The sequence below is a fragment of the Hemiscyllium ocellatum genome, chromosome 33 (genome assembly GCF_020745735.1).
Source record: "Hemiscyllium ocellatum isolate sHemOce1 chromosome 33, sHemOce1.pat.X.cur, whole genome shotgun sequence".
Classification (NCBI taxonomy): Eukaryota; Metazoa; Chordata; class Chondrichthyes; order Orectolobiformes; family Hemiscylliidae; genus Hemiscyllium; species Hemiscyllium ocellatum.
The window spans coordinates 18,780,566-18,792,839 of record NC_083433.1 but is presented as its reverse complement, the minus strand read 5'-3'; the positions used below and the strand labels follow the sequence as shown (position 1 = coordinate 18,792,839).

At 45.5% G+C, this 12,274-nt stretch overlaps 1 protein-coding gene across 1 annotated transcript; it reads left to right on the top strand.

Annotated features, from left to right (window-relative positions):
- The first annotated feature begins 352 nt into the window (after positions 1-352).
- On the top strand, positions 353-2,956 carry LOC132831293 (tumor necrosis factor ligand superfamily member 13B-like). Its single transcript, XM_060849340.1, has one exon. It carries the CDS (start codon positions 388-390, stop codon positions 1,246-1,248), a length of 861 nt encoding a protein of 286 aa, XP_060705323.1. The 5' UTR covers positions 353-387; the 3' UTR covers positions 1,249-2,956.
- Positions 2,957-12,274: the final 9,318 nt, after the last annotated feature.

Sequence of the window (12,274 nt, the reverse complement as noted above, 5' to 3'; positions counted from 1 at the left end):
CCAAACCCCACGATCTGCAGTCCTCACTTTCTACTAGCCTTTTAAATGCTGCTGATAAAGCCAGTGTTAGAAGTGAACAACCTGATGTCAATTCTTCTTTATCAGCCAATCTGACTTGAGAGCCGGAGGCCAAATCAGATATGGATCTGAGCTTGCCCCCTTCTCCCTGTCTTCTTATGGTAAGTGGTTCAGCTACATTATCGGAAATCTAACATGCATTGTTATAGTCTCCTGCAGCAGCAGATTCAGCTAAAGATCCTTCCGATTGATCTCAAAGAGAAATGCTGAGAATTACAGGTCTTCAAAAAGCACCAGCTGACAGGAAATGGCACTCTTGTTTTGGATTGTTTCACCAGTTCCGTCAAAAAGCGGAATTTGTGATAAAAGATGAACGCAGTGCAACAAAAGGCTGGCTTCGACATGCAGCACAGATGCTTGGTCTTCTCAGCCTGTGTCCTCACCTCAGCAGCCCTGCTGTCGACCTATGTAGCAGCGGTGGCTCTGCACCACGTCCTCGCACTGAGGGCAGAGATCTCCTCCATGAGAGAGGAGCTGGAGTCCTACAAGTTCCGACTGGACCACTTAGCGAAGGGCACCAGGGGGCAAGCAGCGAACTGGAGCAGCGCGGCCAGCCGGCTCGGCGAGGTTCTCACCGGGGAGCGGCGCGGCGGGGAGACGGGGCGAGGGGGAGAAGCGAAGCCTCGCAGCAGGAGGTCGCTTCCTGAGCCAGCTCGGCGCTCCTTTGTGCAGCTCATCGCCACCAACGACCAGCGGCCGGTGCTCCGAGCCAGCAACTGCCAGAAGTGCCTCCCGGGAAGGCATCAGCAAGTCTGCCGAGCTGAACGGAGACCTGTGTCCAGCCAGAACCGTGTGGAGGGGACTCTTGTCCCCTGGATGCTCAGCCTGAAGAAAGGGACTGCTCTGGACAGAATGGACAACAAGATCTCGGTGAAGGAAGCCGGCTTCTTCCTCATTTACAGCCAAGTGTGGTACAAGGACAACATTTTTACAATGGGACACTTTATAAAAAGAGTCAAAGCCAATATTGTTGGCAGTGAGCCCCGGACCTCCATTCTCTTTCGGTGCGTCCAGAATATGCCTGCCTGTTGCCCCAATAACTCCTGCTTCACCGCGGGCGTTGCCAAACTGGAGGCAGGAGATGAGCTGGAACTGGTCATCCCACGGGTGCAAGCCCACGTTGCATTAAATGGGGACGGGACGTTCTTTGGAGCAATACAACTGCCATAAACCCGAGTGCAGAGCGTTCGAGGCAAAGTCGTCGAGAGTGCGAGGAGCAAGTCGATTCCTTCCTCGCTCCGGTAGAGCGATGGCCCGAAGTTTTCACTGTGCTTTGGACAAATCAAGCAGGTCAGGCAGCATCTCAGGAGCAGGAGAATCCAGGACAAGCCCTTCCTGACCCATTTTGCTAGGTGCATGAGTCAGAGGGAAATGGGTCAGGGTGGGTTACTCCTTGGAGGGTCAGTGTGGACTGGTTGGGCCGAAGGGCCTGTTCCTGCACTGTAGGGAATCTAATCTAAAAAAAATCTCATCAGGAACCAATGATTCATTCCTGATGAAGGGCTTGAGCTTGAAACATCGATTGTCCTGCTCCTCGGATGCTGCCTGACCTGTTGAGCTTTTCCAGTACTACCCTCTCAACTCTGATCTCCAGCATCTGTAGTCCTCACTTTCTCCCTTTGGGAAAAAAAATAATTTTGCTTTTGCGCAGTCAAGAATAGAAACAGTGGAAAATAGAATGGCAGTTCCTGAGTTCAGGATGTTTCAGTTGTTCTGTGAAAAAAAAAGGCAGTGTTAGGAAACTCAGTGGATTTCAACAGAGTCATCCTCTGCTGCATGCTACCCTGTTTTGGAGGGAATTGATAATGCATGGGACAGGGAAGGCAGCCCAGAACAAGGCAGCATCCTGTATCTCTATGATTTGCAGTAGTTACAATCCAGACATCTCACCAAAGGAAGCTCAGTCCTGCAAGAAACAAAGCCTGTCTGACACGCAGGATGAGCCAGATCAATGCTGGAGGAAGATGCCCTTGAAGATTCAATGTAGCCCAAGAGCTGCCAGTGATGAACAGCACTATACATCCAGTGAGAGAAATACTTCGGATGATCGAACCAGAATTCCAATAAAATGAAATGCCCCCCCACACAGATGGGATGACAGGAGGTGGGGGCACTAGGGACAAGGCCTGGAGAGTGACCAACAGTAAGAATCCAGGCTGGATACATCCACAACCTCAACTCTCAGGCTTCGACCATGGTCAGCAGAGAGGCACTGTCACATTCCAACAAGATCATTTGGAAGCCAGTCAAATAGGACATAACCACACTTTAAAGAAAGAAGGTCAGTACTTTCTCATTGACAATGCACCACGATCCTCGCACAGTGTGGCAACAACGCGACCAATGCTTTAATTGTAAACACATGCCTTAAAAACTCTTCCTTCAATCTGCAGGGAGAGACAATCGTGACTGGGACTACTGACTGTATGTGATGGATCAAGTTAGTTTTGGGTATTAAAAAGGGCTTATTTATTAAGGCCTGTAGTATTTCACTGTGTATTTATCCCTTTCTCTGTCTGAACATTGCTGACTTCGCACTGTGGGATCCTTTCGAGACTCAGTATTTCTTCCATCGCACAGGCCAACATGTCTAAGGACGGAGAGAAGCTTAATGTAGCTGTCACAAGGTTAATAAGGGGAGCAGTCTTTAAATGATGTTCTCCTTTCTCGGCAAGAAATGTAACTATTATTTTGAAGCCCAGATGTAAATACAGCATATTTTCTATTCAAATGTTTACGTAGATGCCTGAATGCATGGACAGAAGTATGAGAGTGAACACTACAATATACAGTCTTATCATCACAAGTTACTTGCCAAGCATGGCATGACTTTAATACTGCACAGAATGTTTTCTGAATTGTGTATATTTTCATTTGATCAGATGAATAAAGTTTATTTTGAAAAAACTCTTCATAGTGGCTTAATATCAAATAACCAGGTACCAAATTTACATTGAATTTTGGATCAGCTTATCCAGTGCCAATGCTGCTGGGCATTCTCAGCAATTGCTGGTCCTTGAGGGTTCAGTTTTCGATTTCTGTGTAAGAGGAAGGGTGGATCTGTAGCTGGAGCAAGGAATAGACACGGTACCATCCTCAGACAGGATAGTATCAACACTGGAAGGCAGAATTTAGGAACAGGAGAAGGCCTTCTCTGCCATTCAGTAAGATTGACGTTGATCTCGTTATGGTTTCAACTTCATGTTTTTGCCTGGCCCCATACCTCTCAAGTCCCTTGTCGATCACAAATCTATATCACTCAGCCTTGAATAAATTAAATGAACTGGCATTCACCATTTTCTGAGCATGAAAATTCCACAGCGAATAAACTTAAAGGAAGAAAGAGTTGCCAAGCTTCCATCTTAATAATGAGACCATTTATTTTTAAATACTGTCCCCTGGTTTTGGTCTCTCCTACATTGGTGAACAGTCTCCCAGAATTCACCTTGACTGATTCCCTCAGAATCTTAAAATTTTCATGAAGGTCCCCTCTCAATCTAAGAAGCTCTGATGTACAATTTGTTCAATTTTTCTCCATATGATAAATTTTTATCCCAGAGAATAATTTAGAGGTGGCACAGTGGTTAGCACTGCTGGCTCACAGTACCAGAGTTTGAGTGCACTCTCAGGTGACTGTCTGTTAGGTGGATTGGCAATGGAAAAGGTGGGATTACAGGGATAGAGTAGTAAGTTGTTCAGAGGTTCGGTATGGACTTGACGGACCAAATAGTCTGCTTCCACATTGTTGCTGCATGAACAATTTAGGGACAGCACAGTGACTCATGGTAGCACTGTTGCTTCACAGCACCAGGCACCCAGGTTTGATTTCAGCATCTTTGGGCTGTTTGAATGGAGTTTGCACATTCTGTTCCATGTCTGCATGAGTTTCCACTGGAATCATAGAATTCCTACAGAGTGGAAACAGGCCCTTCGGCCCAAGGAATACATACCGAACCTCCAAAGAGTAACCCACCCAGACCCATTCCCCTACCCTCTTAACCCATACCCTGACTAGTGCACCTGACCTACATGCCCGTGAAGGCTGTGGGCAATTTAGCATGGCCAATTCACCTAACCTGCACATCTTTGGATTGTGGGAGGTAACTGGAGCACCTGGAGGAAACCCACACAGACATTGAGGAAAACGTGGAAACCCCACATGGGCAGTCACCCGAGGCTGGAATTGAACCCAGGTCCCTGGTGCTGTGAGGCAACAGTGCTAACCACTAAGTCACTAACTGGATGCTTCAGTTTCCTCCCACAGTCCAAAGATGTGCAGGTTAGATGGATTGGCCATGCTAAAATTTGCTCCAAAGGGTGCAGGTTTGGTGGGTTAGCCATAGTAAAAGTTCCATGCAGGGTTATAAATATGGGTGGAATGCTCTTTGGATGGTTAGTGCAGACTTCATGGGCTGAATGGCCTCTTCCTACACTGTAGGGATTCGATGATTCCAAGCCAAATGAACCTTCTCAGCTGTTTCTAATGCAATTATAACAATAGATTATATCTAAAGTTGTACACAACACTTCAGATGTGGTCTAACCAAAGCCCTGCAGCAAATTACATTTGCCTTGTAATAAACACCATTTTGCTTTCCTAATTAATTGCTGAACTTGCAAAGGATCTTTTCGTGACTCGACATTTTTCAAAATAGGATTTGTCCCTTTGGTTTGGAAAATTGCAAATGTCACCTCACTTTTCTTTAAAAAAAAGTGTGAATAGAAAGCAGCCAATCATTGACCTGTCATTTTAAAAGCTGTCATGGGGAAGTTATTGGAATATATAAATAAGGGCAGTGTAACAGAGAGTGGAGAGACATTTGAGATGATTGGAGAGAGTTGACAAGGTTTTGTACAGGATTGCCAAAGAAATTGTTTTGGACTCAAAACTCTAACTCTGTTTTTCACTCCACAAATGCTGTCAGGCCTGTTGGGTTTCTCTATTATTTTCTGTTTTTATTTCCATAAGACCATTCAGCCCATTGCTGATAAGTTTCTCATCCCCATTCTCCCCATAACCTTTGAGCTCCTTGATAATCAAGATCCTATCTATCTCTGTTTTAAATATACTCAATGATCTGGCCTCCACAGTCTTCTGTGGCAGTGAATTCCATAGATTCACCACAGTTTGGATGAAGTAGCTTCTCCTCATCTCTGTCCGAAAGAGTCTTCCCTTTACTCTAAGGCTGTGCCTTCAGGTCCTAGTCTCTGCTACTAATGGAAACATCCTCCCAGTGTCCACTCTGTCCAGGCCATTCAGTATTCTGTACGTTTCAATTAGATCCACACTCATCCTTCTAAATTCCATCGAGTATAGACCCAGAGTCCTCAAACATTCCTCATAAGTTAAGTCTTTCATTCCTGGGATCATTCTCGTGAACTTTCTATGGACGTTCTCCAGGGCCAGTGCATCCTTTCTGAGGTGAGGGGCCTAAAATTGCTCACAATTCACCAAATGTGGTCTGACCAAAGCCTCGGAAGTACATCCCTGCTTTTATATTCTCGTCCTTTCAAAATAAATGCTGAAAATGTGTTGCTGGAAAAGCGCAGCAGGTCAGGCAGCATCCAAGGAACAGGAAATTCGACGTTTCGGGCATAAGCCCTTCTTCAGGAAACCTGATTCCTGAAGAAGGGCTTATGCCCGAAATGTCGATTCTCCTGTTCCTTGGATGCTGCCTGACCTGCTGCGCTTTTCCAGCAACACATTTTCAGCTCTGATCTCCAGCATCTGCAGACCTCACTTTCTCCTTTCAAAATAAATGCCAACATTGTATTTGCCTTCCTAACTATTGACTCAACCTGCAAGTTTACCGTAAGAGAATCTTGGACTAGGACTCCCAAGCCCATTTGCATTTCAGATTTCTGAATTTTTGGGGAAAGATTTAAAAAGGATCTAAGGGGCAACTTGTCCATGCAGTGGGTGGTGCGTGTGTGGAATGAGCTGCCAGAGGGGGTGGTGGAGGCTGGTAGAATTACAACTTTTAAAAGGCACCTGGATGGGTATATGGATAGTAAAGGTTTAGAATGATATGGGCCAAATGTTAGCAAATGGGACTAGATTTGGTTAGGATATCTGGTTGGCATGGACGGATTGGACTAAAGGGTCTGTATTAATGCTGTACATCTCTATGACTCGATGACTCTATTTAGAAAATAGTTTAGACTAGATCTTTGTTTGTTTTCTAGGGCAGCATGGTGGCTCAGTGGTTATCATTGCTGCCTCACATCACCAGGGACCTAGGTGCGATTCTACCCTTGGGTGACTATGTGTGTGATGTTGACACATTCTCCCTGTGTCTGCATGGTGTTCTGGTTTCCTCCTACAGTTCAAAGATGTGCAGGTTAGTTGGAATGGCCGTCTGAAATTTCCCATAGTGTCCAGGGATGTGCAGGTGGGTTAGCCATGGGAAATGCAGGGATGGTGTTGGCTCTGGGTGAGATGCTCTTTGGAGGGATGATATGGATTTGATGGGCTGAATGGCCTGCTCCCACACTGTAGGGATTATATGATGTCTTTAAAAAAGCAGTCATCAATCTTAAATGTAATAGCTACGAAGTAATATGCAATAAACCTTTTCTGTTTAATTAACGCTGAGCGAATCCTTTGCTGAATACATTATGTGAATATTCTGCTAGTAGGTTTCCAAAATCTTGTTCACAGATGTTACGACGTACCTCTGAAGCAGGTAGGACCTGAACCCAGGACTAATGGACAACAGGTAGGGACACTGCCACTGAACTATGGGCATCCTTCTACATTTGGCCGAAGTAATATCAAGTGAATCTACCCATAAAACATTGCCAGTACAAGACTCACCAATGGAAAACATTTCTCTCTACTGTATCAATTCCTTCCAAAATCCTAAAAATCCACCATCAAATCACCCTTTATGTTCCATGGAATATAGGCCTATTTCATATCAAAACAATCTCCTCTTTCTATTCCCTTATTAAAGCCTAGCATTCCATTAGCCTTTCTGATTTGTCACATTGCTGATAACTACATTTGTGTTATTTGTGTACATAGATATTTAAATTTTATCAGTCCTCCATTATAAGCCAACATATAAATAATCCTCAGATATCTCCTCTTTTGATCCAAGGTTACCTCACACCTACTTGCATCAAAATCAATTGAACAGAGTTTCATCCATTTGCTTAATCTGTCGGTGCTCCTTTGTGATTTTATCCTCCTGTATAAACGAGATCATCTATACTTGTGACAGTGGCAGACCTAGTTACATCGCTCCCAATATTGTGCTATCTAAATTATTCAAAGCACAGATTCTTAAGGAGTATCAGTAATCATGTTCATCCAGTTTGAGCACCTACTCATTGTCTAACTCTGTTGTCTGCAACTAGCTAACCAATCTCCCATTGAAGAAGATAACTTGCCTTTGATCCTATCAGTTTTAATTTTTACTTAATAATAGTTTCCCATGTGGAATATTATTAAATCCCTTGTGGAGGTCCATATAGACTGAACCTATAGACATTCCACTGTCCACTACTTAGCCACATCTTCAATAAAATCCAGTTGGGTTTGCAGATGCAACCTACTCTATACAAATGCACAATGTCAGAGGCCATAGTATCACTACAGTGTGGAAGCAGGCCATTCAGCCACTGAGTCCACGTCATCGCTACTTACTTTCATCTCTACTTGTCTGGATGTGAGTTTAAAATAATCACCAATCATAAGCCTCTCATAAGCTCAGCCAACAAGCCACATCATAAAGCATCCACTTGAATAGAGCATTGGACACTCCGGAAAGAAGCTCTGGATCATGACTGAGCAAATGTCTACAAATGTCTTCGCACACTTATAAGTTCTTCACAATGTTTGAAATGAGCTTGCTTGTTACAACCACATCGCATTGCATGCTGCCGTCTTGTGATTCAATGAGGGAATGAACATTCTGCTTAGGACGTGTAGGTCACCAGGGAATTAACTAAACTAAACAGTTCCTTCGGCAAATGGATGGAATTGAACATGAGGTGGAGGATAAAATTAATCAATGTTGCCCATATCAGATAACAACAATGTCAAATCGCTGATAGGAAAGATATCATTAAACTGGAGAGAGTTCAGAAAAGATTTTCCAGGATATTGCTGGGAATGGAGGGTTTGAATTTTGGGGAGAGGTTTGATAGGATAGGATATTTTTCACTGAAGCACAGGAGGTTGAGGGGTAACATTGTGGATAATAAAATAATTTGGGTGTAGATCCGATGAATGACAAGGGTCTTTTCCCGCAGATGGAAGTGTTTAAAACTAAGAGGTATATTTTTAAGATGAAAGGAGCAATACTTAAAAAAGGAAATGAGGGGAAATGTTTTTACACAGAGAGTTATTTATGTGCGGAATGAATTGCCAGAGGAAGTGATGGATGTAGGGACAATTACAATGTTTAAAAAACATTTGGGTAAGTACATGATTAGAAAAGACTTGGAGAGATATGGGCCGTGTGCGGGAAGGTGGGACTAGGTTAGCTTGGGAACATTGCCATGTGTGGACTAGTTGGTCTGAAGGGTCTACTTCTGTGCTGCATGACTCTCTGACTCTATGTTTGAAATTAGAACAAAAAAGCAAGCAGGAAGCTGGTCAGGCAGCATCAGAAGGTGGAGAGGTCGATGTTTCAGGTGTAACCCTTCTTCAGGACTAGGGGTGGAGGCAGGGGGAGTTTCGGGTAAAGAGAGAGGGGGATAAGGTCATGTTTGGGGAGGTGATGGTAAGTGAATAGTAAGACCTGGAAGTTCAATAGGAAGAGTGAATCTGGTTGGTAGCTGGAAGGAGAGGTTGGTTGGAAGGATGGAAGGGAGGTGGCAGGCTTGGAAAGGGAGATGGGGGATGGGAAGGGAAGTTATTTGAAATTGGAGAACTCAATGCTGAGTCCTCCAGTCTGTAGGCTACCCAGGCAGGAGATGAGGTGTTATTCCTCCAATTTGCAGTCTGATTGACTGTGGCAATGGAGGAGACCAAGGATGGACATGTCAGAAAGGGAATGGAAAGGTGAATTGAATCAGGCAGTGACTGGGAAATCAGGTTGACTCCTGTGGGTCCGGCTGAGATGCTCGGCAAAACGTGCCCTTATTTACATTTGGTCTTACCCATGTAGAGAAGACCACATTGGAAACATCAGATACAGTAAACTAAGTTGGGGGAGAGGCAGGTGAACCTCTGTCTCACTTGGAAGAACTGTTTGGGGCCCTGGATGGAGGTGAGGGGGTGTGGGCTGGCAGGTTTTACATCTTCTATGGTTGCAGGGGATGGTTCCAGGGGAGTTCAGGGAGAGGTTGGTGAGGAAAATGGTGTGAACCAAGGTAAAAACAAGGACTGCAGATGCTGGAAACCAGAGTGTAGATTAGAGTGGTGCTGGAAAAGCACAGCAGGTCAGGCAGCATCCGAGGAGCAGGAAAATCAATGTTTCGGGCAAAAGCCCTTCATCAGGAATAGCCCTTCATCAGGGTGCCTGCAGAGTGGAGAGGTAAATGAGAGGGGGGTGGGGGTGGGGAGAAAGTACCATAGAGTAGGAGATGACCTGGGGGTTGCAGTGAGAGAGAGAGGCACTCACTGAGGTTCTTATAGAGAGAGGAGGAAAACTTCTTCAAGGCAGGCATCATTGCAAGAGGATTCACAGTAGGGTTAAAATCAATGAGGTAAAAATAAGGACTGCAGATGCTGGAAACCAGAACTGTCAAAGGGAATGGTCCTTGTGGAAGGCAGAGAGGGATGGGGAGGGGAAGATGTTCTTGGTGGTGGAGTCTAATTGGAGTTGGCAGAAGTGTTTGAGGATGATGCATTGAGTATGGAGACTGGTGGGGTAGAAGGTGAGGACAAGGGAGACCCTATCTTTATGTTTGGACGGGGTGGGGTTTAGAGCAGTGGAGTGGGGAATGGAGGAGGTGCCGTGGAGGGCTATCTGGCTGACAGAGGGAGAAAAGCACCTTGCTCAAAATAGGTGGACATCTGGGATGCTTGGGAGTGGAACATCTCCTCATCTAAGCAAACGCAGGAGACGGAGAAATTGGGAAAATTGGAGTTTTTGCAGGATACAGGTTGGGAGGAGATGTAGTCCAGGTAGTTATGGGAGTCAGTGAGCTTGTAGTAAATGTCTGCCCATAAACTGTTGCCAGAGATGAAAATAGAGAGGTCAAGGAAATGGAGGGAGGTGTCTGAGATAGACCTAGTGATTTTAAAGGCTGGGTGGAAATTGTTGGCAAAGTCGATGAACTGCTCCAGGATGCAGACATTGATGTAACGGTAAAGGGTTGGGGAACTGTACCTGTGTGTGTACTTAAAATGGCATGGTGGCTCACCACCAGGGACCCAGGTTCGATTCCAATCTCAGGCAACTGTCTGCGTGGGTTTCATCCGGGTGCTCTGTTTTCTTCCCACAGTCCAGAGATGTGCAGGTTAGGTGGATTGGCCATGGAAAAGCTGGGACTATAGGGATAGGGTAGTGCGATGGGTCTGATCGGGATGTTGTTCAGAGATTCAATGTGGACATGATGGGACAGGTGGCCTGCTTTCATGTTGTTACTGTATGAATAATTTAGAGACAGCACAGTGACTCAGTGGTTAACACTGCTGCTTCACAGCGTCAGGTACCCATGTTTGATTCAGCATCTTTGGGGCTATCTGAGTTGAGTTTGTACATTGTCTCTGTGTCTGCATGAGTTTCTGCTGGAATCATAGAATCCCTACAGAGCGGAAACAGGCTCTTCAGCTCAACAAGTCCACATTGACCTTCTGAAGAGCAAGCCACCCAGACCCATTCCCTTATCCTACTATCCCATATTTACCCCTGACTAACACACCTAACCTACATGTCCCTGAAGACTGTGGACAATTTAGCATGGCCAATTCACCTTACCTGCACATCTTTGGATTGTGGGAGGAAACCAGAGCACCTGGAGGAAACTCATGCAGACACGGGGAGAATGTGCAAACCCCACACAGTCACCCAAGGCTGGAATCGAACCCACGCTCCTGGCGCTGTGAGGCAGCAGTGCCAACCACTCAGCCACCATGCCGCTGGGTGCTCCAGTTTCCTCCCACAGTCCAAAGATGTGCAGGTCAGGTGGGTTGGTCATGCTAAATTGCCCGTCGTGTTGAATGCATAGGGTAGGGGAATGGTTCTGGGTGGGTTACTCTTCAGAGGGTTGGTGTGGACTTGATGGGCCAAATGACCTGCTTCCATACTGTAGGGAATCGAATCTAATCTGATGAGGGACTGTTCGATATGGCCAACAAAGAGCCAGGCGTAACTAAGGGATGTGAGAGTGCCCATGGCTGCCCCCAGATTGAAATCAGTATTGATTTTGCTGACTGCCCCCAAGTTAACACTTATTTCATCTCATTGATGACCACAGCAGAATCTCAGTGATGGGACTCTACAAAGGCTAAAGTCACCCCAAAGCTTTACTGGACTTTCCCTTACACACAAAAAAAAATCAAAAATTGATGGAGAAACTCAGCAACCATGGTGAGAAAGCAGGGTTAATGTTTCGAGACCAGTGGCCCTTCTTCAGAACGGACTTTTCTGTTGTTTAGAATCCCCTGAATGTTGAGATCCAGTTAACACTGATGATTAGATTAGATTACCTACAGTGTGGAAACAGGCCCTTCGGCCCAACAAGTCCACACTGACCCGCCACCCACCCATACCCCTAGACTTACCCCTTCACCTAACACTACGGGAAATTTTAGCATGGCCAATTCACCTAACCTGCACATCTTTGGACTGTGGGAGGAAACCAGAGCACCCGGAGGAAACCCACGCGGACACGGGGAGAATGTGCAAACTCCACACAGTCAGTCGCCTGAGGTGGGAATTGAACCCAGGTCTCTGGCGCTGTGAGGCATCAGTGCTAACCACTGTGCCACCGTGCCGCCCCCATGAGTTCAGTAATTTTGAGAACAAGTGCGATTTTACTCATTGAAATAATCACAGTTTATGGCCAAGAGTTAATGAGAGAAGTCAAGAGCTTTATCGGGTGTCATGAAAGAAATGACTTGCGTGGATAGAGTTGGGAGCAAGTTGTGGACATAACAGTTCCGTCACTTTTCTTTTGCAGGTCAGTCGAACTCCTCCACTGAGGAGTCATCAATAATTCACTCATTGCATGGCATTGCTCTTCCACCATGTGAAACCTTTAAACACAGCCTGCCTTTTGTTCAATATCACTTTGC

Bases quoted from the DNA above. Each gene is read 5' to 3' on its own strand.
- LOC132831293 (XM_060849340.1), top strand. From the start codon at position 388: ATGAACGCAGTGCAACAAAAGGCTGGCTTCGACATGCAGCACAGATGC.